At 49.4% G+C, this 27,723-nt stretch overlaps 3 protein-coding genes across 5 annotated transcripts; 2 read left to right on the forward strand and 1 right to left on the reverse strand.

The window, feature by feature from the left end:
* Positions 1-323: 323 nt before the first annotated feature.
* LOC308676767 (thialysine N-epsilon-acetyltransferase-like) lies at positions 324-6,838 on the forward strand. The gene is made up of 6 exons (XM_081342787.1): positions 324-424; positions 1,697-1,748; positions 2,458-2,541; positions 3,347-3,448; positions 6,070-6,110; positions 6,527-6,838. The coding sequence occupies exons 1-6, from the start codon at positions 350-352 to the stop codon at positions 6,731-6,733; spliced, it is 561 nt and encodes a 186-aa protein (XP_081198913.1). The 5' UTR covers positions 324-349; the 3' UTR covers positions 6,734-6,838.
* A 648-nt stretch (positions 6,839-7,486) lies between these two features.
* Positions 7,487-12,784, reverse strand: LOC308676745 (asialoglycoprotein receptor 1-like). Its single transcript, XM_081342765.1, has 8 exons — positions 12,528-12,784; positions 11,737-11,862; positions 10,803-10,898; positions 10,225-10,296; positions 10,014-10,106; positions 9,333-9,484; positions 9,134-9,240; positions 7,487-7,689 (listed from the first exon to the last, which is right to left on the reverse strand). Exons 2-8 carry the CDS (start codon positions 11,858-11,860, stop codon positions 7,560-7,562), a joined length of 774 nt encoding a protein of 257 aa, XP_081198891.1. The 5' UTR covers positions 11,861-11,862; positions 12,528-12,784; the 3' UTR covers positions 7,487-7,559.
* Positions 12,600-19,150, forward strand: LOC308676743 (asialoglycoprotein receptor 1-like). 3 transcript variants are annotated; one of them, XM_081342762.1, is made up of 9 exons: positions 12,600-12,643; positions 13,221-13,594; positions 14,426-14,551; positions 15,376-15,471; positions 15,917-15,988; positions 16,107-16,199; positions 17,376-17,527; positions 17,646-17,752; positions 18,946-19,150. In XM_081342762.1, the coding sequence occupies exons 2-9, from the start codon at positions 13,405-13,407 to the stop codon at positions 19,073-19,075; spliced, it is 966 nt and encodes a 321-aa protein (XP_081198888.1). In that variant the 5' UTR covers positions 12,600-12,643; positions 13,221-13,404; the 3' UTR covers positions 19,076-19,150. The 3 variants fall into 3 exon arrangements, with proteins under 3 accessions (XP_081198888.1, XP_081198887.1, XP_081198889.1); XM_081342761.1 differs by lacking the exon at positions 12,600-12,643 and having other exon boundaries at positions 13,030-13,594; XM_081342763.1 differs by lacking the exon at positions 12,600-12,643 and having other exon boundaries at positions 13,454-13,584.
* The last annotated feature ends 8,573 nt before the right edge of the window (positions 19,151-27,723 follow it).

A 27,723-nucleotide genomic window follows, 5' to 3' on the forward strand; every position in this document is an offset into this window, starting at 1 on the left:
ATTACGCTCTGGACACCAGGGAAACACTCAACCTGTGTGGGCAACTTTGAGTGGACTTCAACTCCCAGAATTCCCCAGCCAGCACAGCTGCCTTAAAGTGGCCCAGGTTGAGAAACGCGGCTCCAGACAACCGGGAAGTCTTGACACGATTCGGCTACTCGCGTCGTGTGAACGCAGCCACTACCCTCCTCCTCCTCCTCCTCCTCCTCCTCCTCGACGCTCGTGCTTTAAATCGAAGCCAATCCGGAGTAGTATCGCTCCTCCTCCCTCTCCCCCCCCCCACCCCTGGCTAGGGCATGCTGGGAGACGTAGTTCTAGGGGCGGAAACCGGCCGGTCGCCTCCGCAGCCATGGACTCCGCCGCCGCGGTCACTGTCCGGCCGAGCCGAGCCGAGGACTGCGCGGACGTGGGGCGCATGATCCGGGTGGGCGGGGGGCGAGCTCCCCAAAGGCCGGGGGGGGAGAGCTCTTGCAAGCGGGGAGGGGGGCTTAAAGGGAGGGGGCCTTTGCAAGAGGGAAGGGGTTTTTTTAAGGGAGGAAACTTTGCAAGCGAGGGGGGGTTAAAGGGAGGGGGGACTTTGCAAGCGGGGGGTGTCTTGGAGGGGGGCTTTGCAAGAGGGAAGGGGGTTTTTAAGGGAGGGGGGCTTTGCAAAGGGGAAGAGGTATCTTTAAGGGGGGAGCTTTGCAAGCGGGGTGTGTGTCTTGGAGGGGGGCTATGCAAGCGGGGAGGGGGTCTTAAAGGGAGGGGGCTTTGCAAGAGGGGGGTCTTAGAGGGGAGCTTTGCAAGGGGGAGGGGTTTTTTTAAGGGAGGGGCAGCTTTGCAAGCCAGGGGGGCTTAAAGGGAGGGGGGCTTTGCAAGCGGGGAGGGTGTCTTGGAGGGGGGCTATGCAAGAGGGAAGGGGCGTCTTAAAGGGAGGGGGGCTTTGCAAGCGGGGGAGTCTTAAAGGGAGAGGGGCTATGCAAGAGGGGAGGGGGGTTTTAAGGGAGGGGGGCTTTGCAAAGGGGAAGAGGTGTTTTTAAGGGGGGAGCTTTGCAAGCGGGGAGGGGGTCTTAATGGGAGGGGGGCTTTGCAAGGGGGAGGGATTTTTTAAAGAAAGGCGGGCTTTGCAAGGAGGAAGGCTTGTTCTTAAAGGGAGGGGGGCTTTGCAAGAAGGAGGGGGGTCTTAAAGGGAGGGGGCTTTGCAGGGGGGAAGAGGGATCTTAAAGAAAGGGGGGGCTTTGCAAGAGAGAAGCAGGAGTCTTTTAAAAGGGGGGGGACTTTGCCTACTTGCCCACCCACCTACCTGGCTTGACCTTGTGCAAAGGTGAGGCGGGGGTCCCCTTGGGCGCTTTTGCCCCGCCGCCCAACTTCACGGCTCGGGAATGTGCATGGGGGGTGTGTGTGTGGAGGCTCCAGGCACCCTCCCGGGCCACCCCTGACCCGCCCCAGCCCTGGGAGCCGCTTCCAGAGCCTCCCCCTCCCTCCCTTCCGGGGGGGCAGGTGGAGGAGACCCCCGCCCAGAAATGGGCCACCTGCTCCTCCGCTGCTGCACTCGAGGGATCAAAACGGAAGGAATATTGTTGTTGTTGTTGTTCAAGGCCGTCTCTGGCCCTGCCGCCTGCCGAGGGGAGGGGTCGCTTCGCCCCCCACCCAGCCCCAATGAGAGAGGCCACTTGGGTCTCCTGAAGGGGGTCTATCCTCTTTTCCCCCCTCCCAGGAGCTGGCAGCCTTTGAAAAACTCTCCGAGCAGGTCAAAATCACGGATGAAGGTGAGGCCAGAGCGGTGGGCCTGGGTCTTTTACTGGCCCCGGTGGGGGGGGGGGGAGGGGGTCTTGTCTGGACAACCTTGGAAGCCTGACCGCCCCAGAGAAGCCCACAAAGTGAATAACAGGCAGTCCTCGACTTACAACGCTTCATTTAGCGCCCGTTCCGAGTGACAATGGCACTGAAAAGGGACTTGGGACTCTTGCAGCACTCCCCACGGTCCCGTCACCAAAATTTGAACACTTGGCCACCGACTCACGTTTATGACGGTCGCAAGGTCCGGGGGTCACGTGGTTTCCCCTTTTGCAGCCTCCTGACAAGCCAAGTCAACAGAGAAGCCAGATTCGCTTAACAACCAGGGTCCCTTCCGACTCTGTTCTGCTGCAAGGGTCTCCTGCTTGAGCGGGGGGGCTGGACTAGAAGACCTCCAGGGTCCCTTCTGACTCTGTTCTTCTGAAAAAGGTCTCCTGCTTGAGCGGGGGGGGGGTTGGAGTAGAAGACCTCCAGGGTCCCTTCCGAGTCTATATTATTCTGAAAGGAGATGACTTGGAGAAGGACAAGGCAGAGGGTGGCATTAAGCTGTAAATTCTGGTTTTATCCACAAATATTTTCCCTTTCAGAAGATCTGCGTCTTGAGGGGGGGGGAGAGATTGTCTTCATGGGCTCCCCCCCCTTTTAAATATTGTTTGCTTTTTTCCTACTTGGCCTGAGCAGAGCTGTGCAAAGACGGCTTCGGTCAAGACCCCTTTTACAAATGCCTGGTGGCTGAGTTGCCCTTCCGATGCCGGAGCAAGGAGGGTGAGTTGGGGTCCTGTTAGTATCCAGGGGTCGACCCCCCCTCCCCCCGTGGGGACCAATGTTTCTTAACCTCAGTAAACTTAGAAGATGGGTGGACGTCAACTCCCAGAATTCCTGAAAAGCTGACTGGAGAATTCTGGGAGTTGACGTCCACCCATCTTAAAGTGCTGGCTGGGGAATTCTGGGAAAATTCTGTGGGAATTCTGGGAGTTGACGTCCACCCATCTTAAAGTGCTGGCTGGGGAATTCTGGGAGAATTCTGGGAGTTGAAGTCCAGCCATCTTTAAAGTGCTGGCTGGGGAATTCTGAACTGACCATCGAGGCCTTGGGGGTCCCATCAGACACTCCCCCAGCATCATAGGGGGTAGATAGAAAAGACACTTAAATACTTAAGTGTAACTAATTTTGAGCAAATCTTAACCAGTAAGAAAGTTTTGAATATTGTGGGGGAAACAAATAAGAATGTAAACAGGATTGATGACGAGGCAATCAAGACGATCAGTGAATTGATGTGGTTGTTATTTGCAGGAACACGAGAAAAATGTTTATATTTAATTGTCCTTTATTTAAATAACAAGTACTGCATTAACTTAAGTTTGGCAAGAGAGAATATTACGGGAAAGAGAGGAAATCAAGTAAAGCTATTATATGGACTATAGAATTGTAGAAATTAATTGTTATGGGTTGTTTTTTAAACACTAACCCAGACAACATGATGTTTAGCAAATAGGAAGGGGTATGTTAAAAATCAATAAAGCATATTTTTAAAAAAATAATAAAGTCCTTTTTTCTCTCTTCCCTGCAGGCCACAGCGTCATAGGTTACTGCCTCTACTTTTTCACCTACAGCACCTGGAAAGGCAGGAACGTCTATGTGGAAGATCTGTATGTGATGCCAGAATTTCGGGGTGCGTAGCTTACTCGGGGTGAGGCGGGTGTGGGGAGCAGTTGCCTGGCCAAAAGGAAAGGAATACTAATTTCTAAAATGGGGGTGGGCCTGCATCTACACCAGGGGCCTTCAAACCTGGCCCTTTTATGACTTGTGGACTTCAACTCCCAGAATTCCTCAGCCAGGCACAAGTCATCAAATGGTTATAGTTCCCTCACGCTGGCTGAGGAATTCTGGGAGTTGAAGCCCACAAGTCGTAAAAGGGTCACAGTTCCCTCACGCTGGCTAAGGAATTCTGGGAGTTGAAGTCCACAAGTCATAAAAGGGTCATCATTCCCACACGCTGGCTGAGGAATTCTGGGAGTTGAAGTCCACAAGTCATAAAAGGGTCAGAGTTCTCTCACGCTGGCTGAGGAATTCTGGGAGTTGAAGTCCACGCTGTATATAGTATGTTTAAATGTGTGTTATGTATGTGTACACTTGGAGAGCAAGCAACTAAAATTCATTTTTAATGTGTGCCATTGTGTTGTTGTTGTTAGCTGCGAAGTCGTGTCCGACCCATCGCGACCCCATGGACAACGTTCCTCCAGGCCTTCCTGTCCTCTGCCATCTTCTGGAGTCCCTTTAAGCTCACGCCTCCTGCTTCAGTGACTCCATCCAGCCACCTCCTTCTCTGTCGTCCCTTTCTTCTCTTGCCCTCAATCTTTCCCAGCATGAGGCTCTTCTCCAGTGAGTCCTTCCTTCTCATTAGGTGGCCAAAGGATTTGAGTTTCAGCTTCAGGATCTGGCCTTCTAAACAGCAGTCAGGGTTGATCTCCTCTAGGACCGACCGGTTTGATCGCCTTGCAGTCCAAGGGACTCGCAGGAGTCTTCTCCAGCACCAGAGTTCAAAGGCCTCAATTCTTTGGCGCTCAGCCTTTCTTATGGTCCAACTTTCACTGCCATACATTGCAACTGGGAAGACCATAGCCTTGACTATACGCACTTTTGTCGGCAGGGTGATGTCTCTGCTTCTTAGTGTGCTGTCTAGATTTGCCATGGCTTTCCTCCCAAGGAGCAAGCGTCTTTTAATTTCTTGGCTGCAGTCCCCATCTGCAGTGATCTTGGAGCCCAGGAAAATAAAATCTGTCACTACCTCCATTTCTTCCCCATCTATTTGCCAGGAATTGAGAGGGCCGGATGCCATGATCTTGGTTTTCTTAATGTTAAGTTTCAAGCCAACTTTTGCACTCTCCTTCACCCGCAACAAGAGGCTCTTTAGTTCTTCTTCACTTTCTGCCATTAGAGTGGTATCATCTGCATATCTACATATGGTGCCAGCCCTTTGGAATCAATTGTCTGTTGAGCTCCAGATGGCTCCTGACCTTCGCTCTTTGCGCCGTGACCTGAAAACCTGCTTATTTGAACAGGCCGGCCTGGACTAAGGGTTTGGGGTATTTTTAACTATTTTCAGGGCTAAATTAATTTAATTTTACTTTTAACTTTTGTATGTTGTATTTTAACTGCCCTGTACACCGCCCTGAGTCCTTCGGGAGAAGGGCGGTATAGAAATTCAAATAATAATAATAATAATAATAATAATAATAATAATAATAATAATAATAATAATAATAATAATAATAATAATATCATCATCTTAGGTGTGTGCCATTGTGCCCACACTAAAAAAAAAGGTCTGTCTGTCTGTCTATTTTGTGTCTATTTTATATATATTTTGTGTAGTGGGTTCTGGACCGCATGGCAGACAGCAGGCAGATGAGTACAGCATCAGCTCTTTATTGTGGGTAGTACTGAACTGAACAAAGGGGGTTACCCCTACCCCTTATATACCTTGCCAGGTACGCTCTCGGCCAATCCGTTCATCCGAATCTCCCGCCGAAAGCTAACCAGCCAATACGATAACGGTACAGCGCCACCTGGTGGTATTTGCCAAGCTGTTGCTTAAACCCCATACATAACAATGTAATCTCTATCGATCTATCTTCTATCTATCGATCTATCTTCTATTTATCTCTCTATCTTCTATCCATCTCTCTCCATCTCTCTTCTATCTATCCTATATCTATATATTATTTATATCTATCTATATTTATCTGTTTATCTTTAAATCTATATCTATCTATCTTCGAGGCCTACCCATTATTGGTTGCCAAGTCATAACGGTTGTGAAATGGCAGTCATGTGAATGACCCAATCTTACGACCTTTTTTTGTGGAGCAAACGCCCCGGTCATTAAGCAAGCTCAGTGTTTGCTGTTCTGCACTTGTGCTGAGAACCAGACATCAATGGGTTTTTTTGGCAGAACGGTTGTGAAAGATGCTCACTCGACTGCAGGACATTGCAAATGGCCCTAAATATGTTGGGGGGGGGAGGAGTGTGCAAAATGCAGTCATGTGACCCCAGCCCCCTCCCAGGCTGCCAGGACTTCAGATCCGGGTTTTCCTTTTTGAGTCCGTTATAACGTCGAATGTAAATAGCGTCGTGGGTTGAGGACTGTCATTACATTTTTTTTGGGGGGGGAGGAATTCTGAACTGCCCCCTCAGCCTCCACCACTGATGCTGACCACATGAGCTGCCCTTGAACCCTTCCAGGTCTCTTGCCAAGTTGCGTTGTGTTGTTGTGTTTGTGTTTCCTTACAGAGAAAGGAGTGGGACGGAAGCTCCTGAGTGAAATCGCAAAGGTAACACAAGTGTCGCTCCCCAGTTGCCGGTTGCCAAAAACAAAGACTGCCTTAGTGGGGAGAGGGCATTGCCCAGGGAACAGGGGGGTTTACAAGCTCCAGTCCTTGTCGCCTCAAAGCTGGAGTCATTAAGACTCGGGGGTCTCCAAGTCTGGCCCCTTTAAGACTTGTGGACTTCAACTCCCAGAATTCCTCAGCCGGCCGTGTCTGGGAGTTCAAGTCCACAAGTCTTAAAGGGGCAGGTTTGGAGAGCCCTGCATTAGATGATTAAGCAGTCAAGACACACATCCTTATGTCCCAGGAACATCACAATTGGCACCACCTCATTTGCCCACCCACCCAATTTCTGCCCCCCCCCCGTCTCCTCCCAGGGAATCCCCTCCCTTGGAGCTAAGCCCCTCCGCTTTGGCCCCCAGATTGCCCTGGAAAAAGGCTGCACCCAAATGAGGCTGGGGGTGCTGGACTGGAACCGCACGGCCGTCGAGTTCTACTCCCGGCGGGGGGCTGTGGACCTGACGGCCACCGAGGGATGGCACTCCTTCCGCTTCGAGGCAGAGGCCCTGCAGCAGCTGGCGATGGGCCAGGCGGGCACAGGAGCCGGGCTGGAGTCCTTGAGGACGTAGCGGACCAAGCTCTGCTGGGCGAGGGTCTCTTCCGGCTTCTGAGAATCTGCCCAGGCTGACTCAGGGTATAAGAAACTGGCAATAAATCTGAATTTCTAATAAATGCCTTGAGATTCACTGGGGTTTTTTTCCGCATTTGGTTAGCTGTGGCTACAATCTGAGTAATCTTTTGCTTTGTTTTATGAGAGAGAGAGAAGAGAGAGAGAGAGAGAGAGAGAGAGAGAGAGAGAGAGAGAGAGAGAGAGAGAGAGAGAGAGAGAGAGAGAGAGAGAGAATGAGTGGATAGATAGCCACAGACAGGTGATAGATAGATGCAGAAATAGAGAGGGAGAGATAGAGATAAATTGATAGGGATAGAGACAGAAAGACTAACAGGTAGATAGGTAGATAGAATGAATAGATAAGACGATAAAATGTGCAGACTGGATGGATGGATAGATAAATATAGATAGATAGATATAGATAGGTAGACAGACAGACAGACAGACAGACAGACAGACAGATAGATAGATAGATAGATATTTCTTAGTAAATAAATAAAACAGGATAAGCCACAAAACCCCACAAAGACAGAACACCGCTGGATCAGTGTGTTGTGCGAAGGCCATTCTGGGGTCCCAGGCTGGACCCTCCCCACCCCCCTCTCCCCTCCCAGCTCAGGCCTGCCTGCTGACCGATGGGAGCTGCCCGACCTTCCACTCGTCCAGGATGCAGAGAAGAGGCCAATTCCTGCCGTAGATTTTTTATCCCAGATTTGTTTTATTGGCTCCAAGAAACGTCGGGCAGCTGCTTCCCAAAGTCCGGCTGGCGGCGCCTCCTCTGGAACTCACTGCAGTGCCTGCATTTCGCACAACCACCTAAAGCGGAACTGGCAATAGGTTTCGCTCCAGAGCCCGTTAAGGTACGTCTTGGTGCAAAATTCCTCATAAGACACTGGTTGCTTGGGACTCCAGTCGCTAGAAAGGGGCAAAGCAGAAGAGGGGGGGGTGTCAGCCCACAGGTGGGAGGAAGACCCCCTTCTGTCTGTCTGGAATTGGCAGCTAAGCCAGGCGAGATTTGGAAGGATCCCTGAGGTCATCTAGTCCAATCCCGACCCGCAGCAGCGATCCAAGGTTCCCCTGACTCGGGTGATGGGAGTGGTGGGGTCACAAATGAGACGGGTTTCCTAGGCTGGGGAATTGTGCAAATTGGCTCATTTGTGCTGCAGTGGATGCCAATCTGGGTCAGTTGAGGAAACCTGGTTAGTGAGCTCTCGGTTATAACAGCTATAATGTTAGGAAGGCCTGTTGAGCAGTGAACCTATTGTGAGAAATCAGTTAATGACTACCCTCGATTCCGTCTCTGGCAAACAAGACGGCATCAGCTGGGCAGGTGAACAGGAGAAAGAGCACCACTCAGAGATCAAGTTTTGACTGATAGAAAAAAGGACTCGCAGGAGTGTTGGCTAACAGGACGGCCCACGTCCAGGTGAAAATGTCCACAAGGGCATTGGGGAGAAGAGGGGATACCTCCTATGCCCTAATGGCATGCTGGCTGAGGAATTCTGGGGTTTGAAGCCAGACTTCTTAAAGGGAATTCTGGGAGTTGAAGTCCACGCATGTTACCAGAGCCTTGGTGGAGCAGTGGGCTAATGCCTCCTTAAGTAACACCAGCTGCCTGCAATTAGCGCAGGTTCGAGTCCCACCAGGCTCAAGGTTGACTCAGCCTTCCATCCTTCCGAGGTAGGTAAAATGAGGACCCAGATTGTTGGGGGCAATAAGCTGACTTTGTAATAATGCCGCTTGGGGGGGTGAAAGCCCTAATAAGCAGGCATATACATAGAATGAAGGCTACTGCTAAGTTTGTAAGCTGCCCTGAGTCTTCGGAGAAGGGCGGGATATAAATGGAATTAAAATAAATAAATAAATAAGATAGTACTGGGAACTGAAGTCCAGACCGCTTAAAGGGAATTCTGGGAGTGAAAGGTCTGCCTCTCTTAAAGTGGCTGAGGTTGAGAAACATTCCTGTAAGAGAATATCCAGAATCGTGCTTCCTGCATGTTTGGCAGGATCCCACCGAGGATGTGGGGCTGGTTGCGTACTCCCCACATTGGTGCTTTGAGTGCCTGGAGGGCTTCTCCGGGACCCCCATGGACTCAGGGTGCCAGGGGGCTTGCGCTGTGCAATGAAGCCCCCCGACTGTCTGTTTCCAGGAGTCCATTAGCTCAAGGGGATTTCAGCATCTGAAGACCATCCACATCCAGCCCAGGAGGACAAGTGTGCAAGTGTGCAAACATAAAGCCTACAGTCTGGAGGAAGACCTGCTAGGTGCGAATGCTGCCTCCCAAAACACCTGGAGGACGCCTAGTTGCAGAAGCCCAATACGGGGGGGGGGAGGAGAGGGGCCAGTGTGGAGACTCACCTCCTCTGCACCGTGTAGGGGGTCCCGTCCACCCACTTCCACGTCCGGCCATTGAACTTCAGCCCGATCCAAACATTGTGCGTTTTGGTGAACCGGAACACAAATTGCTGCGCGAGAGAAAAAGGCAGAGCAGGCATCAGCCGGAGACAGCGGCCTTGGCCCACCTCCCTGCGACGAATGGGGAAATGGAGACACTGACCCGCTCTAGGCGGCTGGTGATGATCACCAGGTGGGCCTGCTTCTCTTCGCAATCCTGCTTGGCTTCGGCCCAGCTCTTCTGCGCAGAGGAGAGCCAGTAGCAGCTCTGCTGAAAGAGATGCCAGCCCCGGGGGCAGCAGCCCCTCTCCGGGCCTGTAGGGTGGTGTGGGGGGTGTTGGAGAAGGGAGTGGGGAGAAGAGGGGTGCACCGTTACAGCTGGGGTTGGGGATGGGGACACAGTGGGCAGTAGGTCCCAGAGAGGGGCCAATCCATGATGATAATAATAATAAATAATAATAATAATAATAATAATAATAATAATAATAATAATAATAATAATAATGAGGAGGAAGAGGAAGAAGAAGAAGAACTTATGATCATTGCAGTGTCTCCCTGGAGTCACGTGATCCCCCTTAGCGACCTTCTGACAAGCAAAGTCAATGGGGGAAGCCAGCTTCGCTTAACAACCGTGTTACTAACAACTGCAGCGACTCACTTAACAACTGTGGCAAGAAAGTCATAAAGTGGGGCAAAACTCAACTGTCTCGCTTAGTAGTGGGAATTTGGGGCCCCATTGGGGTCGTAAGGCAAGGATCCCCTGTGCAATCCAGAGATCTAGAAGGCGTTGGACTGGGAGGTCTCCCCCCCCCACCCCTCCCATCTTCCCCCCCATCTGGGTCACCTGTCCCGTTGTGTTTTGTGTCCTCTAAGTCGCAATTCATCCGCTGCAGAGTCCCTTGAAGTTTGTGGATCTGGTCCTGGAAGTGGGACTTCACTGGCAGTGGAGAAGGGGAGGGTCACTCCTTGGCGTTGTGTCTGGGCGAGGGAGGGTCTCTCCCGAATGCAGGGGCCAAAGGGGGACTTTTCAACGCCTCCCTTACTCCCAAATTTACCTTTCTTTATTTCTTCAGTGAGGTTTTTCACCATCTGATCGATTTTTTGGAGAGTTTTCAAATCGTTGGTCTCTGGGAAAGATGTAAACAAAACAGAACAATGTTTCTCAACCTTGTTTGCTGGAAGATGGGTGGACTTCAACTCCCAGAATCCCCCAGCCAGCCTGGCTAGTGGGGAATTCTGGGAGTTGAAGTTCACCCATTTTCCAGCAAACAACTTTTAGAAACGTTCGGTTTGAACAGGGAGTCTTGAAACCTGGCCACTTTCACACTTGTGTGGACTTCAAGTCTCAGAATACCCCACTAGCCAGGATGGCTGGGGAATTCTGGGAATTGAAGTCCACAAGGCTTAAAGTGCCCCCCTTTGGAGATTCCTGGGTTTGAGCCTCAAACATTCATGGACGAACAGATCCCAGGAAGGAGAGAGAGACGGTGGTCCTCAAAAGGTGCCTCCATCTTGGTACCTGCCAAGCCTACAGCAATGCACCCCCACCCCCAAGAATTGCCCTAAAGAAAACCCAGAGATTGCCAGGTCCTTTTTCACCCCACCCCCCATACCTGGCATTTCGTGACTCTACCGTTTTGTTGCTGAGCGGCTAATTCCATGGCGATTGTGCGGTTGAGGGCCTTCAAATCTTCCTGCATCTTCCGCAAGGTGGTGGAGTATTTGCTCCCTGTGGAGAAGAAGGAGGAGGAGGAGGAGGAGGAGGAGGAGGAAGAGGAGGCCTGCCTGCCTTCAACCTGTATCCGTACCTCCATGTACCGCCCTCTTTTCCTGGCCTTGCTATCTTTCCAGCGTCCTTGCTATCTTTCCAGTGACCCACTTTGCAGATTATGGACCACCGTCAATTGCAGCCTCTTTAAATCATGCTTTTGTGCGTGGTTGTGAGGAACTGTGTGTTATACAGGGTGTTTTGGCGTAATCGACTGGAAGAACACACCCTCTGTTTGCTGCTAGAATATATTATCAACAACGGTGTTCCTAAAAAGATGTTTCCCTTCTAGGAAGTTTACCTACAAGCAACAGACTTTATTATTTCTGGGTCTCTTGTAACGTTAATTAGTAGCTTCTCCTTAGCAATTTACAGATGGCTACAGCTCAGCTGTCATCACCCTTAACTCTTTTACTCCCCACTAACTGGTGAGGGGGAAACTAATAAATCGTCTCCCTTTGCTTCTTTTTCAAGCCTCCATGATGTAAAAAAGAAATATTTTAAGAAAAGTAAAACAACAGGGGAAGAGATTTAAGAATCGGAAGCTGCAAGCAGGAAGTTTTTAATTAAAGGCACAATAAGCCTGAAAGGACAGAGTAGCTTTTAACTGGTCAACAACAGGAGTTATGGGTTTGAATGGTCGCTAAACGAACGACTGTAAGTCGAGGAGTACCTGTAGGCCTTCCCAGACCTGCCTACCCACCTCAAGCCCACCTTCTCCCCCCAACCAGAGTCTGGAGGGATCGTGGCTTCCTGGGGCAAGAAGTTCCTCCTGTGTCACCTGAGCTTTCTTACCCACCCACAAAGCCGAAGACGATGATGGAGAGGGTCACCACGGCCAGCAGCCCCATCAGGACGAGGGTCACCCGCCGGGCAGAGCAGACACGTTGGCGCCAGGAGTCCTGGGGGGCAAACCCCGCCATGCCTAGAGGGGACACAGAACAAAACGTTCCGTGTTGCATCATGGCCAACAGCTTATAATAATAATAATAACATTGGAAGGGACTTCGGAGGTCATCTAGTCCAGGGGTGTCAAACTGCCAGCCCGCAGGCCAGATGCATCAAAGCAAAACTGCGCTTATCTCATTGGCGCCAATAGGAAAAATGTTTGACACCCCGATCTAGTCCAAGAACCCTCTACCATTTCAGACAAATATAATAATAATAATAATAATAACAACAATAACAACAACATGCTTCCATCCTGCGACGATATCTATAATACCATGAAACCTCCACATCTGCCTATCCCAGGTCCTTGGTAAGGACTCAATAGGTAGACAAAAATGGCAAATCCAGTCTGAACATCTGGTTGACTGTGCAATGATCAATAACAACAACAACAGCAACAACAACAATAATAATAGATTTGGAAGGGACCTTGGGGGTCATCTAGAACAACCCCTGCTCAGGCAGGGACCCCTGTACCATTTCAGACAGATGGTTCTCCAGTCCCTTCTTGAAAACCTCCACTGAAATTAACCACAATGGCTAAGGAAAGAGGCAGGGATGCGTCATTAAGCGGGGTTTTTTTTTGGGGGGGATGCATGCAAAATAATTTAAAATTGTGGCTTGATTGCCCTTTTTTACCTCCTTTTTTAGGATCTGCAGAGCCGGAGCTGTGGGTCAACCGCCTCTCCTGCCGCCACTGTCTCCGGATGCCCCAGGCCGGTGATCTTTGGACTGCCAAAGCGTCCCTCTGCCAGGTTCGAAAATTTCAAAGTTTTCCAAAGCTGCCGAAGCTGCCTGGCAGAGACCCCACAGTAGTGACTGAAAGCTTTAACTTGAACTTTATGTTGTTTCACAATACGGACGTATTGTTTGTAATCTGCTGAGCTTTGTGTAATATAAAATTGCAAAGTAGGCAGTTCACTCTGTCTCTATATATATTTGGAACATAAGTATTGTAACGGTGGAAAAAGAGGAAGTGAAAGTAGCAGAGGGATAGAGGATTCAGATGTACACTGGTGCAGGTGGAAACTGTGGGGCAGCAGATAAGAACAAGGAACTGCTTTTGCAAAATAATGATTATGCGTGTGGGTGGTCGTTAGAAGAAAAGTATAAAAATGTTAGTTTAAGTCCAGCTCGGGGCCAGTGGCTTATTGCTGTCCTTTGCAATTTGCTATGCCAGTGGATCTCATTGCAATGGGTTGTTAATGTGAGCGATGTTGTTATTATGCTATGTTCCAAAACAATAGCAAAATAAACCTCTGAATCTTAAAGTAAGAATTATTGTTTCGTGTTGCTGTCTTTTGTCTTTTTCCTTGGGTTTTTCCACAACAGTTTTTGGTGCGCTGGCCGGGAAGAGACAGTTGCTGGGAGAGACGTGCTGTCCAACCGGGATTTCTGACCGCTTCCTGGCTTTGGGCCACAGGTAACCAACCCGCTCTCTCCGGTCACTCCCAATCTGCTTTGGATCAGAGATCAGAAGAAAGCCGACTCCTCCCCTTCGGAGACCCCCAGCGCTATGGGGCAGTTTCCTTCCAAGCCGGACCTCTGCTGCTGCTTTGGAAAACCCTGGAATTTGGAAACCTGGCAGAGGGACGGTGTGGGCAGTCCAAAGATCACCAGCGTGGGGCGTCCGGAGAGAGTGGCAGCAGGAGAGGCGGTTGACCCACAGCTCTGCTCGGAAATCCTAAAAAAGAAGGTAAAAAAAGGTAATTAAGCCACATTTTTCATTTCTTTTGCACTCATTCTCCCCCCAAAAAAACCCATAATGGCACGAGAGAAATTTCCACCTCTACCCTGTTTGCATCCCTGCCTTTTTCCTTAGTAATTGTGGTTAATTTCAGTGTTGATATTTTACTATTTTATATTGTCGTTTTTAAGCCACCTAGAGTCACTGGATGGGGAGATAGGCACTACGAACACTTAGTAAATAGAATGAAATAATCTTGGCCAAGGGTGCAAGCTTAGTCAGAGAGGATGATCTGAGAAGTTCTTCTGGTCCAGCCCCCAAATCAAGGCAGGAGACCCTTTCCCATTTCAGCAAGGGGCCGTCCAGTCCCTTCTTGAAAACCTCCAGTGTTGGAGCATCCACAGCTTCTGGAGGCGAGGAGTTCCACTGGTTAATTGTTCTCACTGTTAGGAAATTTCTCCTTAGTTCCAGGTTGCTTCTCTCCTTGATTCATCCATTGTTTCTCTTCCTCCCCTCTGATGCTCTGGAGAATAGCGTGATCCCCTCTTCTTTGGGGCAGCCCCCCAAATACTGGAACACTGCTATCATTTCTTTTCTCTAGACTAGCCAGACCCAAGTCTCACAGCGGTTCTTCTTATGTTTTGGTCTCCAGGCCTTCGATCATTTTTGTTGCTCTTCTCTGCACTCTTTCCAGAATCTCAACCTATTTTTTTATATCGTGGCCACCAAAACTGGATGCAGGATTCCAGGTGTGGCCTTATCAAGGCCTTATTAACACTGCCTGTATTATATTCTTTGAAGCCGTTGGCCACGATGCAACAGACAGCTTTTCGTTCTGTGTCCCCTCCAGGCATGGCGGGATTTGCCCCCCAGGACTCCTGGCGCCAACGTGTCTGCTCTGCCCGGCGGGTGACCCTCATCCTGATGGGGCTGCTGGCTGTGGTGACCCTCTCCATCACCGTCTTCGGCTTTGTTGGTGAGTAAGAAAGCTCAGGTGACACGGGAGGAACTTCTTGCCCCAGGAAGCCACGATCCTCTGGACTCTGGTTGGGGGGAGAAGGTGGGCTTGAGGTGGGTGGGCAGGTCCAGAAGGCCTACAGGTAGTCCTCGACTTACAGCCATTTGTTTAGCAACCGTTCAAACCCATAACTCCTGTTGTGGACCAGTTAAAAGCTACTCTGTCCTTTCAGGCTTATTGTGCCTTGAATTAAAAACTTCCTGCTTGCAGCTTCCGATTCTTAAATCTCTTCCCCTGTTGTTTTACTTTTCTTAAAATATTTCTTTTTTACATCATGGAGGCTTGAAAAAGAAACAAAGGGAGACGATTTATTAGTTTCCCCCTCACCAGTTAGTGGGGAGTAAAAGAGTTAAGGGTGATGACAGCTGAGCTGTAGCCATCTCTAAATTGCTAAGGAGAAGCTACTAATTAAGGTTACAAGAGACCCAGAAATAATAAAGTCTGTTGCTTGTAGGTAAACTTCCTAGAAGGAAAACATCTTTTTAGGAACGCCATTGTTGGTAATATATTCTAGCAGCAAACAGAGGGTGTGTTCTTCCAGTCAATTACGCCAAAACACCCTGCATAACACACAATTACTCACAAGCATGCACAAAAACATGACTTAAAGAGGCTGCAATTGACTGTGGTCCATAATCTGCAAAGTGACCCCAGGACGCAGGAAGGATAACAAGGCCAGGAAAAGAGGGAGGTACATGAGGTACGGACACGGTTTGAGGGCAGGCAGGCCTCCTCTTACTCCTCTTCTTCCTCCAACTCCTCCTCCTCCTCCTTCTCCACAGGGAGCAAATACTCCACCACCTTGCGGAAGATGCAGGAAGATTTGAAGGCCCTCAACCGCACAATCGGCGTGGAATTAACCGCTCTGCAACAAAACGGTAGAGTCACGAAATGCCAGGTTTGGGGTGTGTGTGTGAAAAAGGACCTGGCAATCTCTGGGTTTTCTTTAGGGCAATTCTTGGGGGTGGGGGTGCATTGCTGTAGGCTTGGCAGGTACCAAGATGGAGGCACCTTTTGAGGACCACCGTCTCTCTCTCATTCCTGGGTTCTGTTCTTCTATGAATGTTTGAGGCTCAAACCCAGGAATCTCCAAAGGGGGGCACTTTAAGCCTTGTGGACTTCAATTCCTGGCTAGTGGGGAATTCTGGGAGTTGAAATCCACACAAGTCTGAAAGTGGCCAGGTTTGGAGACTCCCTGCTCTAACCCAATGTTTCTAAACCTTGTATGCTGGAGGCTTGGGGAATTCTGGGAGTTGAAGTCCACCCATCTTCCAGCAAACAAGGTTGAGAAACATTGTTCTGTTTTGTTTACATCTTTCCCAGAGAGCAACGATTTGAAAACTCTCCAAAAAATCGACCAGATGATGAAAAACCTCACTGAAAAAACAAAGGAAGGTAAATTTGGGAGTAAGGCAGGTGTTGAAAAGTCCCCCTTTGGCCCCTGCATTTGGGAGAGACCCTCCCTCGCCCAGACACAACGCCAAGGAGTGACCCTCCCCTTCTCCACCGCCAGTGAAGTCCCACTTCCAGGACCAGATCCAGAAACTTCAAGGGACTCTGCAGCGGATGAATTGCAACTTGGAGGACACAAAACACAAGCGGACAGGTGACCAAGGTGGGGGGTGGATGGGGCGGGGCAGGGGCGGGGGGACCTTCCCAGGCCAGCTCCCTCCAGATCTCTGGGTTGCACAGGGGGTCCTCGCCTTACGACCCCAATGGGGCCCCAAATTCCCACTGCTAAGCTAGACAGTTGGGTTTTGCCCTACTTTATGACCATTCTTGCCACAGTTGTTAAGGGAGTCACTGCAGTTGTTAGTAACAGGGTTGTTAAGCGAAGCTGGCTTCCCCCATTGACTTTGCTTGTCAGAAGGTCGCAAAAGGGGATCACGTGACCCCAGGGAGACACAGCAACAGTGATAAGTACATGCCAGTTGCTGAGCCTCTGAATTTTGATCAAGTGATCCCAGGCAGGCTGCAATGGTCGTTAAGTGTGAAAAAAAGGTCATAAGTTGCTATTTTCAATGCCGTTGTAGCTTCGGTCATTAAATGAACTGTTCTAAGTCGAGGATTATCTATATTGTTCTCGATATTATTATTATAAAACTTTTATTCATTAAACATGAAACTCAGTCAACTGAACCCTCAAATTGACTGGCGCTAATGGTTGACACAGGTTGCTGCCAGCATCCTAGGTATCAACCAGGGATCTCCTTAAAATGTAGGATGTTCCGAGTAGCCCAGTTTTCTGTAGCTTTGCTGGAGTTATGGCAGGAAGCTGCAGTTTCTTGATGTATTTTGCAAAGTTTTTGGACATAGTTCCCAGTGCCCTGATGACAATGGGTATCACTGTTACGCGTTTCATCCATAATCGCACAGTTTCGATGGCCAGGTCATTAAATGAACTTTTGTAAGTCGAGGATTATGTATATAGTCCTTGATATTATTATTATTATTATTATTATTATTATTATTATTATTATTATTATTATTATTATTATTATTATTATTATTATTATCACAGTCAGCCAGATGTTCAGACTGGATTTGGCATTTTTGTCTACCTATCGAGTCCTTGCCAAGGATCTGTGATAGGCACATGTGGATGTTTGATGGTATTACAGATATTATTATTATTATTGTTGTTGTTATTGTTATTATTATATCATGGATTGGCCCCTGATGGGACCTGCTGCCCACTGCGTCCCAATCCCCCACCCCAGCTATAACGGTGCCCCCCTCTTCTCCCCCCTCCCTCCTCCAACTCCCCACCCCCACCCCACAGGGCCGGCGAAGGCCTGCTGTCCCCGCGACTGGCATCTTTTTCAGCAGAGCTGCTACTGGCTTTCCTCTACGCAGAAGATCTGGAACGAAGCCAAACAGGATTGCGAAGAGAAGCAGGCCCACCTGGTGGTCATCACCAGCTACCTAGAGGGGGTCAGTGTCTCCATTTCCCTATTCATCGCAGGGAGGTGGGCCAAGCCTGCCGGAAAGGCAAAGGACCGAAACACTCGGTGTCCGGCTGATGCCTGCTCTGCCTTTTTGTCTCGCGTAGCAATTTGTGTTCCAGCTCACAAAACCACACAATGTTTGGATCGGGCTGAAGTACGACGGCCAGACCTGGAAGTGGGTGGACGGGACCCCCTACAAAGTGCGCAGGATGTGAGTCTCCCCACTGGCCTCTCTTCTACCTCCCCGTGTTGGGCTTCTGCAACCAGGCGCCCTCCAGGTGTATTTCGGTTGCAGCATTCGCACCTAGCAGGTCCTCCTCCAGACTGTAGGCTTTGTGTTTGCACACTTGCACACTTGTCCACCTGGGGTGGAGGTGGGAGGTCTTCAGATGCTGAAACCCCCTTGTGCTAATGGACTCCTGGAAACAGACAGTCGGGGGCTTCATTGCACAGCGCAAGCCCCCTGGCACCCTGAGTCCATGGGGGTCCCGGAGAAGCCCTCCAGGCACTCAAAGCACTGATGTGGGGATTACGCAGCCGGCCCCACATCCTCGGTGGGATCCTGCCGAACATGCAGGAAGCACATTGTGGGATCCTGGGGCCCACACACTGCCCTACACAAGGCAGCTGTGCCCCATGCGTTCTGGATATTCTCTTACAGGAATGTTTCTCAACCTCAGCCACTTTAAGAGAGGCAGAATTCCACTCCCAGAATTCCCTTTAAAATGTCGGAACTTCAGTTCCCAGAATTCTCTTATTTAAGATATCTGGAGTTCAGTTCCCAGAATTCCCTTTAAGAGGTCTGGACTTCAACTCCCAGATTTCCTCAGCCAGCATGCCATTAGGGCATAGAGGGTGCTCACTCTTCACCCCAACGCCCGTGTAGACATTTTCACCTGGACATGGGCTGTCCTGTTGCACAACACTCCTGCAAGCCCTTTTTTCCATCAGTCAAGTCTTGATCTCCGAGTGGTGCTCTTTCTCCTGTTCACCTGCCCAGCTGATGCCGGCTTGTTTGCCAGAGACGGAATCGAGGGTAGTCATTAACTGATTTCTCACAATAGGTTCACTGCTCAACAGGCCTTCCTAACATTATAGCTGTTATAACCCAGAATTCACTAACCGGTTTCCTCAACTGATCCATCTTGGCATCCACTGCAGCACAAATGAGCCAATTTGCACAATTCCCCGGCCTAGGAAACCTGTCTCACTTGTGACCCCACCACTCCCATCACCCTTGCAGGGGAAAATTGGATGGCTGCTGCGGGTCGGGGGTGGACTAGATGACCTCAGGGATCCTTCCAAATCTCGCCTGGCTTAGCTGCCACTTCCAGACAGATAGAAGGGGGTCTTCCTCCCACCCGTGGGCTGACACCCCCCCTCTTCTGCTTTGCCCCTTTCTAGCGACTGGAGGCCCAACCAACCAGTGCCTTACAATGAATTTTGCACCAAGATGTACCTCGACGGGCTCTGGAGCGAAACCTTCTGCCAGGTCCACTTAAACTGGTTGTGTGAAATGCAGGCACTGCAATGAGTCCCAGGGGAGGCACCGCCAGCCGGACCTCGGGAAGCAGCTGCCCGACATTTCTTGGAGGAAATAAAACGAATCTGGGACAAAAATCTACGGCAGAAATTGGCCTTTTCTCTGCATCCCGGATGAGTGGAAGGTCGGGCAGCTCCCATCGGTCAGCAGGCAGGCCTGAGCTGGGTGGGGGGAGGGGGGTGGGGAGGGTCCAGCCTGGGACCCCAGTATGGCCTTCGCACAACACGCTGAGCCGGTGGTGTTCTGTCTTTGTGGGGCTTTGTGGCTTATCCTATTTTATATTTTTATTAAGAAAGCATATGTGGGCACCAAATGTATCGTGGGTGACTCTGGACTGCATCCATTCAGCCATCATTGTCTGTCTGTCTGTCTGTCTCTAGCTCTATCAGATTTCTATTTCTATTTTTTCTATTATTATTTCTGTCTGTCTGTATCTCTCCCTCTCTGTCTCTCATCTATCATTATCTATCACCTGTCTGTTGCTCTCTCTCTCTCTGTCTCTCTCTCTCTCTCTCTCTCATAAAAAAGAGCAAAAGCAACCTTGGCAGAGTCTCCAGGGCCGGAAGAGACCCTCACCCAGCAGAGCTTGCCCACTACGTCCTCAAGGACCCCAGCCCGGCCCTCTGCCCACCTCGTCCAGGGCCAGCTGCTGCAAGGACTCTGCCTCGAAGCGGAAGGAGCGCCAGCCGTTGGTGACCATCAGCCACTCGCTGGGAGTAGAACTCGACGGCCGTGCGGTTCCAGTCCAGCACCCCCAGCCTCATTTGTGTTCAGCCTTTCTCCAAGGCAATTTGGGGGCCAAAGCAGAGGGGCTTAGCTCCAGGGGAGATGATTCCCTAGGATGAGACTGGGGAGGGCAGATGAGATCTGGAGGGGGGCAGAAATTGGGTGGGTGTGGAAATGAGATTGTTCCAATTATGATGTTTTTGGGACATAATGATGTGTCTCTTGACTGCTTAATCGTCTAATGCAGGGGTCTCCAAACCTGCCCCTTTCAGACTTGTGGACTTCAACTCCCAGAATTCTTCAGCCAGCTAACACAGCCGGCTAAGGAATTCTGGGAGCTGAAGTCCACAAGTCTTAAAGGGGCCAGGCGTGGAGACCCCCGAGTCTAATGATTCCAGCTTCGAGGGGACAAGGACTGGGGCTTGTAAACCCCCCTGTTCCCTGGGCAATGCCCCCTTCCCACTCAGACAGTGTTTGTTTTTGGCAACCGGCAACTGGGGAGCGACACTTGTATTACCTTCGTGATCTCACTCAGGAGCTTCCGTCTCACTCCTTTCTCTATAAGGAAATACAAACACAACACAATGCAACTTGGCAACAGACCTGGAAGGGTTCAAGGGCAGCTCATGAGGTCAGCATCAGTGGTGGAGTTTAAGGGGGCAGTTCAGAATTCCTCCCCTCCAAAAAACATGTAATGACAGTCCTCAACATACAACGCTATTTACATTTGATGTTACAACAGACTGAAAAAGGAGCCTTAAACCCAGATCTGAAGTCCTGGCAGCCTGGGGGAGGGCCGTGGTCACGTGACTGCATTTTGCACACTCCTCTTTCCAACATACTTAGAGCCATTTGCGATGTTCTGAAGCCAAATGACCATCTTTCACAACCTTTCTGCCAAAAACCACCATTTATTTCTGGTTTTCAGCACAACTGTACCACAGCAACATTGAGCTTGCTTAATGACTGTGGCATTTGCTTAATGGCTTCCACAAAGAAAGGTCATAAAATTGGGTCATTCACATGAATGCCATTTCACGACCGTTATAATTTGGTAACCAATAATGGGTAGGCCTTGATTATACATAGATAGATAGTTAGACAGACAGATAGATAGAGATTTAGAAATAGATAAAGTAAAGGTAAAGGTTCCCCCGCACATGTGTGCTAGTCGTTTCCGACTCTAGGGGCCGGTGCTCATCTCCGTTTCAAAGCCAAAGAGCCAGCGCTTGTCCGAGGACGTCTCTGTGGTCATGTGGCCGTCATGACTAGATGCCAAAGGCGCACAGAAGATAGATAGAGATGAGAGATAAATAGATATGTAGATATAGATGGATAGCTATAGCTATCTATCTATCTAAATGGATAGATGTATGTAGATAGATAGCACACATTAAAAATGAAATTTAGTTGCTTGCTCTCCAAGTGTACACATACATAATGTGCTGGACCACTATATAGCCATCTATATAGCTAGCTTAGGAATTAAGAATTGTGTTAGAGCATTTAGCATTTAAAGGGTTAAATGCTGTCTCCTTAAGAGGTGGCCTCTGGGAAATGTAGTCTAGTTGTTAGTCCTATATTTTATCTAGTCAGTGGGAGGGGCTTCAAAGTTTATTACAGGAAGTCCTGGCTATGTGCCCAGGTTGAAAAAGCCTTTGCTTAATCAAGTATTGCGCACACATCAATTGGCATCCGTAACTATGCCTAGCTGAGATGGGGAATTATTCCTTTTAACCTACAAGAATGGACAGATATGAATATGACTGGATGTATCTACTGCTGAAGTCTTTACCCACGCAGACCGTGCACCCTGGTGGCCAAAAAGTCCCACGCAGACCGTGCACCCTGGTGGCCAAAATGTCTCTACCCGTGCAGACAGTGCACCCTGGTGGCCAAAGAGTGAACTTTGCTGTAGTCTTTATCCACACAGACAGTGCACTCTGGTGGCCAAAGAACAAAGTTCACTGAACTCATTCAAAACACCTAAGAAATTCTCTGGGCCTGCCCTAGCCATGGCAGAGTGTCCTATTGGTTCAGAAGAGCTGGTCCAGCCAACCAACCTTATTTGTGCGCAGAACCCAATGTCAAAGCTTCAGTTAGGCCAAAGACATCTCAGAAACCCTATGACCTGAGGCAACAAAGAAAACCTACGGACGTCATGTGGTCGAGCCTGATGGAGAAATGGAATGTGCTCCATCAGTATCATGAAAGATACTGGGAGAAGCTGCAGAAACTCTGTGAAGCATCCAAAGAGGAGCTTTCTCCCGAGCGCACTCTCTCATTAAAGGAGTTTTTCTTCAAGTGGAAAGGCTGTCTCGAAAAGGACCACTCTCATCTAGGGGATCTGATGCTCAAAAAGAAAGTGCAACACCTCAAGCTAAAAAACAAGGTGTACGATCCGTAACGGTCCTAGGTTTAACCCCTCTACCAATCACAGTGGAAAAAACACCAGGAGACCACGATACAGGAACACAAAGTTTAAACAGACGCTAAAGAAGCAAAGAAAGTTAGCACTGGGAGTGGTTTTGCTCCCAATGCTCTAAATATCCTGCCCCTGCAGCTCCACCCAGCTCCACCCTTCCCTTCCCAACAAGCCAGCATCCTGGTGGGTGAGTATAAATCCCTCCCCCTTCCCTAAATACAGCCTTTTGGCTGTCCCCTGCTGTCCACACAACATTTTTTATTTATTTTATTTTATTTTAATTCCATTTATATCCCGCCCTTCTCCGAAGACTCAGGGCGGCTTACAAGCTTAGCAGTAGCCTTCATTCTATGTATATGCCTGCTTATTAGGGCTTTCACACACACCCCAAGCGGCATTATTACAAAGTCAGCTTAATTGCCCCCAACAATCTGGGTCCTCATTTTACCTACCTCGGAAGGATGGAAGGCTGAGTCAACCTTGAGCCTGGTGGGACTCGAACCTGCACCTGCCGTCAGTTTCACCTCTCAGTGAGTTCTTTTAGGGTCCTTTATTGTCCACTTTAAGAGGAAGGATAATCCGTCTCCCCCAGATAACACAGCTCCAGCCTATCACCTCTGTTTTTAGGGTGTCTCTGCAGTTCCGGTGGCTACTGCGACCTCTCACAGCCTGCCGGCTGCTTAGCTGTCCTTTAGAGACCCAGTTGTCCATTGGAGCTCCCAGCTGAGTGGCAGGACTTCCTGGCATCCCAGCTGTTTGGTGGAGCTCTCAGATGGCAGGCAGCATCAGCTGCAGCTCCCAGCTGAGACGCAGGGCTGCACACAGCCAGCATGACAGGCGGAGGCAAGACAGACAGCTTTCCCCCCCCAGTGGAATGTCGAGCCTGGGGCTTGACAGGCGGTCCCCCTACCAGGGGTCCACCTGGAAAACAAGAAGACACATTTAGGGATGTGTTAAGGGACTGGACGGCCACCATCCTTCCTGGCTTACCCGGGTATCGCGATGGAACCTGCGCACTAAGCAGGTGGCATGTACATCTGGTTCCCGTACCCAGGAATCGTCTGTTACAGGATACACCACCCATCTCACCAGGTATTGCAGTTGCCCCCTTCAGTACCAGCAGTCCAAGATTTCCTGTACCTCGTACTGATCCCCTTGGACTGGACCTGGTTTTCCCACCCCGGGTTCCCAGGGGGTGTTCCCAGCCGGCTTTAAGAGGCTACAGTGGAACACCAGGTGTATCTTTCCTAGGAGTTGGGGCAAGGGCAGTCTAATGGTCACCGGGTTAATGATCTTTGTAATACAGAAGGGACCCAGATATTTAGGAGCTAATTTCTTACAGGGCAACCCAGTCAGCCTGCTGTTAGGAGATGTAACTTTGTAGATACCTCTCCACCATTGCATTGGCACACTTCGCCGCTCCATTGGTACTGGGGTGGTACGCAGAACTGAGACCTTGCGATGACCCAATGGTAGTTTGTGGATAGGTAGACTTGGTCCCCCACCCGGAACTCTTTCTGGAGCTTCCGTTTCTTGTTGGCCTGGGCTTGTGCACTGGCCTCTGCTTTAATCAAAGCTTTTTTCACATTATCCCACACAAACACCACGTGGGTTATCCAGTCCTGTGGTTGGTAGGATGTGGGGTCTCTTTGTTGATACTCAGGGATGGCGACGAAGTCCTGCCCATGCACTACTTGGAAAGGGGTGTAGCCAGTACTGCTGTGGACCATGTTGTTATAAGCCACCTCCGCAAAACGGTAGGAAGCCTGCTGGTAGGAGATGTAACTTCATAGATACCTCTCCACCATCACATTGGCATGCTCCGCCGCTCCATTGGTACTGGGGTGGTACGCAGAACTGAGACCTTGCGATGACCCACTGGACAGAATGAAAGTACGCCAAAACTTAGCCGTGAATGTCACCCCCCGATCCGAAAGGATTTGCCAGGGCACCCCTTGTAGGTGATAGACATGCTGTATGAACAGTCTAGATAGCCTTCAGGCTGACAGTAGCTCTTTGCATGGGATATAATGGGCTTGTTTTGAGAACAGGTACACAACTGTCCAGATCACTGTACCCTCTGCTATCTGGCAACTCTACCACAAAGTCCATTCCAATGTCCTCCCATGGCCGGGTCGGGTCTGCCACTGACTGTAACAAACTGGCTGGCTTCCTCGTTTGGTGTTTTGTGGTGGCAGAAATATGACAGGCCCACACATACGCCTCTATGTCAGTTTTCATATGTGGCCACCAGAACTGGCGTCGCACGAGGTGCAGGAATCCGAAATGGCCAGCTTGTTTGGTGTCGTGGCATCGTGGCATCGTTTGAGCACCCCTTCCCATAGAGTTTGTGGGATGTACAATTGTCACCCTTCCAGGCCATCACGTCTTATCAGGAGACCTGGGTGTTCTAGTACCCAGGAATCACCCTGGACTGCCTTATGGAGCTCCTGAATCATGTCAACGGCCATGCTCTGTGGTACTGCTCGTGCTGCTGTCTCTTGTTGGGACGGTATGAGTGGTTGCACTACCTCTTCCCTTTTATTCTTATATTGTGCCATCCACGAGAGAGCGTCAGCAAGGAAGTTCTTGCCCCCTGGTACGTATCGTAGCTGGAATTTGAACCGCTGGAAATATTGTGCCCAGCGGACGTGTTTGGGAGACAGGCATCTGGGCGTTTGCAGCACCTCAAGGTTTTGTGGTCTGTCCACACCTCGAACGGTACTGTTGCCCCCTCCAGCAGATGCCGCCAGGTCGATAACGCCCATCGAACCGCAAATTCCTCCTTCTCCCAAACAGCCCAGGCTCTCTCAGTGTTTGTTCATTTTCGGGATGTGTATGCACTAGATTGTAACATCCCCTTCGTGTTCCTCTGCAGTAGGACTGCCCCTACCGCAACATCGCTGGCATCGGCCTGAACCATGAAAAGCTCTCCGGGATTGGGATGCAGTAAAACTGTTTCTTTAGCGAATAGGCCTGCCCTCTGGAATCAACTGCCTGTTGAGCTCTGGACGGCTCCCGACCTTCGCTCTTTCCGCCGTGACCTGAAGACTTGGTTGTTTGAACAGGCCGGCCTGGACTAAGGGTTTGGGTTTATTTTAACTATTTATTGTTAGGGCTAATTAATTTAATTTTCTTTTTAACTTTTGTATGTTGCATTTTATTGCCCTGTACACTGCCCTGAGTTCTTCGGGAGAAGGGCGGTATAGAAATTTAAATAAATAAATAAATAAATAAATAAATAAATAAATAAATAAATAAATAAATAAATACAATCCACCACCTTCTATACAGACAGTAAGGTGGTGTTAGGTTACATCCACAATTGAAGCAGATGCTTCTACGTCTATGTAAGCAATAAAGTAGAAAGGATCAGAAGATCTTCAAATCCTGAACAGTGGCGATATGTTCCAACAGATCAGAATCCAGTGGACCAAGCTACGCGGTCCATTTCTGCATCACAGTTGGCAGACTCAATCTGGCTAAAGGGTCCTGAGTTCTTAGCTCGTCCAGATAGCCAGACGTCAGAAACCAGAACATCATGAGCTTCTAGACCCAGATCAAGATGACGACGTTCGACCTTAGGTACCCATGAGACCGCTCAAACAGAATGAGAAAACGAACATTCAGGTCATCTGTTTGTCAAGAAGGGTTGAGGAGATAGAGAAACCATCTCCAAATCATTTCCTAGAACCGACTCGCTTTGAATGCTTCTACAGATGGAGACCTCTCGTAGTGGGCGTAGCAGTGATCATTCGTTTCCTGCATTATGAGATGAGCTTCCGAGACAGCTATCTCCAAGCCAAGAGAAGGATTTTTCAAAGTGTGCAACAAGACGCATACCCAGTGGTTTTTGAATATCTGGAAGCTAAAAAGACTGTCCCAAAGTCTAGTGCACTGCTGAAATTGAATCCGTTTTTGGATAGTCATAACTTACTCCGAGTAGGAGGGTGTCTAGATAAGACTGAACATCAAGTTCAGGCATCAAGCACCCTATCATCCTTCCTGCCTGTCAACATGTCACACACCTGTTGGTCCAACACCACCACAAAACCGTCCATCACCAAGGCAGGTATTTCATGGAAGAGGCCATCAGAGTGGCTGGTTTCTGGATCGTGGGAGCCAAAAGGTGCATTGCCACTGTTTCGTACAGATGCCTGCATTGCCGTAAACAAGGAGGTGCAACACAACACCAGTTGATGGCCGACCTACCACCCAAGCGCCTTATTCCAGGACCACCGTTTACCAACGTAGGCCTAGATGTATTTGGGCCTTGGTCCGTGTCTGCTCGTCGGACCAGAGGTGGTCAAGCCAACAGCAAACGTTGGGCCGTTCTTTTCACATATCTCAGCATTCGAGCTGTCCACATTGAAGTCATCGAATCTATGGACACTTCTTGTTTCATCAATGCTCTAAGAAGGTTCCAAGCCTACAGAGGCCAAGTTAAAGTGCTTAGATCCGACCGTGGAACTAACTTTGTGGGAGCCTGCAAGGAACTGCAGATTGATGAAGGCAATTCATCCTGTCTCAGCAACTGGCAAGTACTAAAGGCCCAAAATTGTGTTTGGACATTCAATCCTCCCCATGCATCCCACATGGGAGGAACATGGGACCACATGATTGGCGTAGCCCGCAAAATCCTGGACTCTATGTTGACAAAGATACCCACACTGACACATGAGGTCCTCACTACCCTCATGGCAGAAGTAGCAGCTATGATCAACGCTCGGCCTTTGGTTCGAGTTTCCTCGGATCCTGAAAATCCAACTATCCTCATGGCAGCCACCTTGCTAACCCAGAAGACAGGTGATTGGCCAACACCATCGGGGAACTTTGTTCACAAAGACATGTATAAACAACAATGGAGACAAGTTCAACTGCTCGCCAACACCTTCTGGAAGCACTAGAAGCAAGAATACTTGTCTACCCTTCAAGATGGCCACAAATGGAAGACCAAAGAGCCTAACCTTGAAGAAGAAGACCTTGTCTTGCTGAGAGACAAAGACCCACATTGGAACTCTTGGCCTATGGGACTTGTGTACCAAGTCCTACCCAGCTCCGATGGACTAGTTCGCCAAGTTGAAGTCCAGATCGTGAAGCCACAAGATTCGGGTTGTGACTCACAGACTCTCGTTAAAAGGCTTTACACCAGACTGATCACTGACTTGGTCCTCTTGCTGAAGAAGACTGAACTTGAAGATTGAACCTTGAATTATGCATAGTGTGTCTACCTCATAATTGCATTGTTTGATGTTATGCCTTTGTTTATCTTAGTTATAGTTATGCATGTTTTGTATTTACCTCATGATTGCATTGTTTTGATGCGGTTTTGCCTATTCTAGTTAATTGTCAGTTAACAGTGAAAATTGCATGTTTTGATGCTATGTTTCTTGCTTATTCTAGTTAATGGTTAGTTAATAGTGCGGGGAGTGTGCTGGACCAGTAGGTAGCCATTCTGGCCATAGCATATACTTAGCTTAAAGAACTG

Source organism: Vipera berus (genome assembly GCF_964194415.1).
Source record: "Vipera berus genome assembly, chromosome: W".
NCBI classification, from domain to species: Eukaryota; Metazoa; Chordata; class Lepidosauria; order Squamata; family Viperidae; genus Vipera; species Vipera berus.

Coding starts and splice junctions, on each gene's coding strand:
- LOC308676767 (XM_081342787.1), top strand. CDS start 350: ATGGACTCCGCCGCCGCGGTCACTGTCCGGCCGAGCCGAGCCGAGGAC. Junction 1,749..2,457: donor GGTCAAAATCACGGATGAAG/GTGAGGCCAGAG, acceptor TGGCCTGAGCAG/AGCTGTGCAAAGACGGCTTC. Junction 6,111..6,526: donor TCCTGAGTGAAATCGCAAAG/GTAACACAAGTG, acceptor TTTGGCCCCCAG/ATTGCCCTGGAAAAAGGCTG.
- LOC308676745 (XM_081342765.1), bottom strand. CDS start 11,860: ATGGCGGGGTTTGCCCCCCAGGACTCCTGGCGCCAACGTGTCTGCTCT. Junction 10,899..11,736: donor CATCGTCTTCGGCTTTGTGG/GTGGGTAAGAAA, acceptor TCTTCTCCACAG/GGAGCAAATACTCCACCACC. Junction 10,107..10,224: donor CACTGAAGAAATAAAGAAAG/GTAAATTTGGGA, acceptor CTCCACTGCCAG/TGAAGTCCCACTTCCAGGAC.
- LOC308676743 (XM_081342762.1), top strand. CDS start 13,405: ATGGGGCAGTTTCCTTCCAAGCCGGACCTCTGCTGCTGCTTTGGAAAA. Junction 15,989..16,106: donor CACTGAAAAAACAAAGGAAG/GTAAATTTGGGA, acceptor CTCCACCGCCAG/TGAAGTCCCACTTCCAGGAC. Junction 17,528..17,645: donor TCACCAGCTACCTAGAGGGG/GTCAGTGTCTCC, acceptor TGTCTCGCGTAG/CAATTTGTGTTCCAGCTCAC.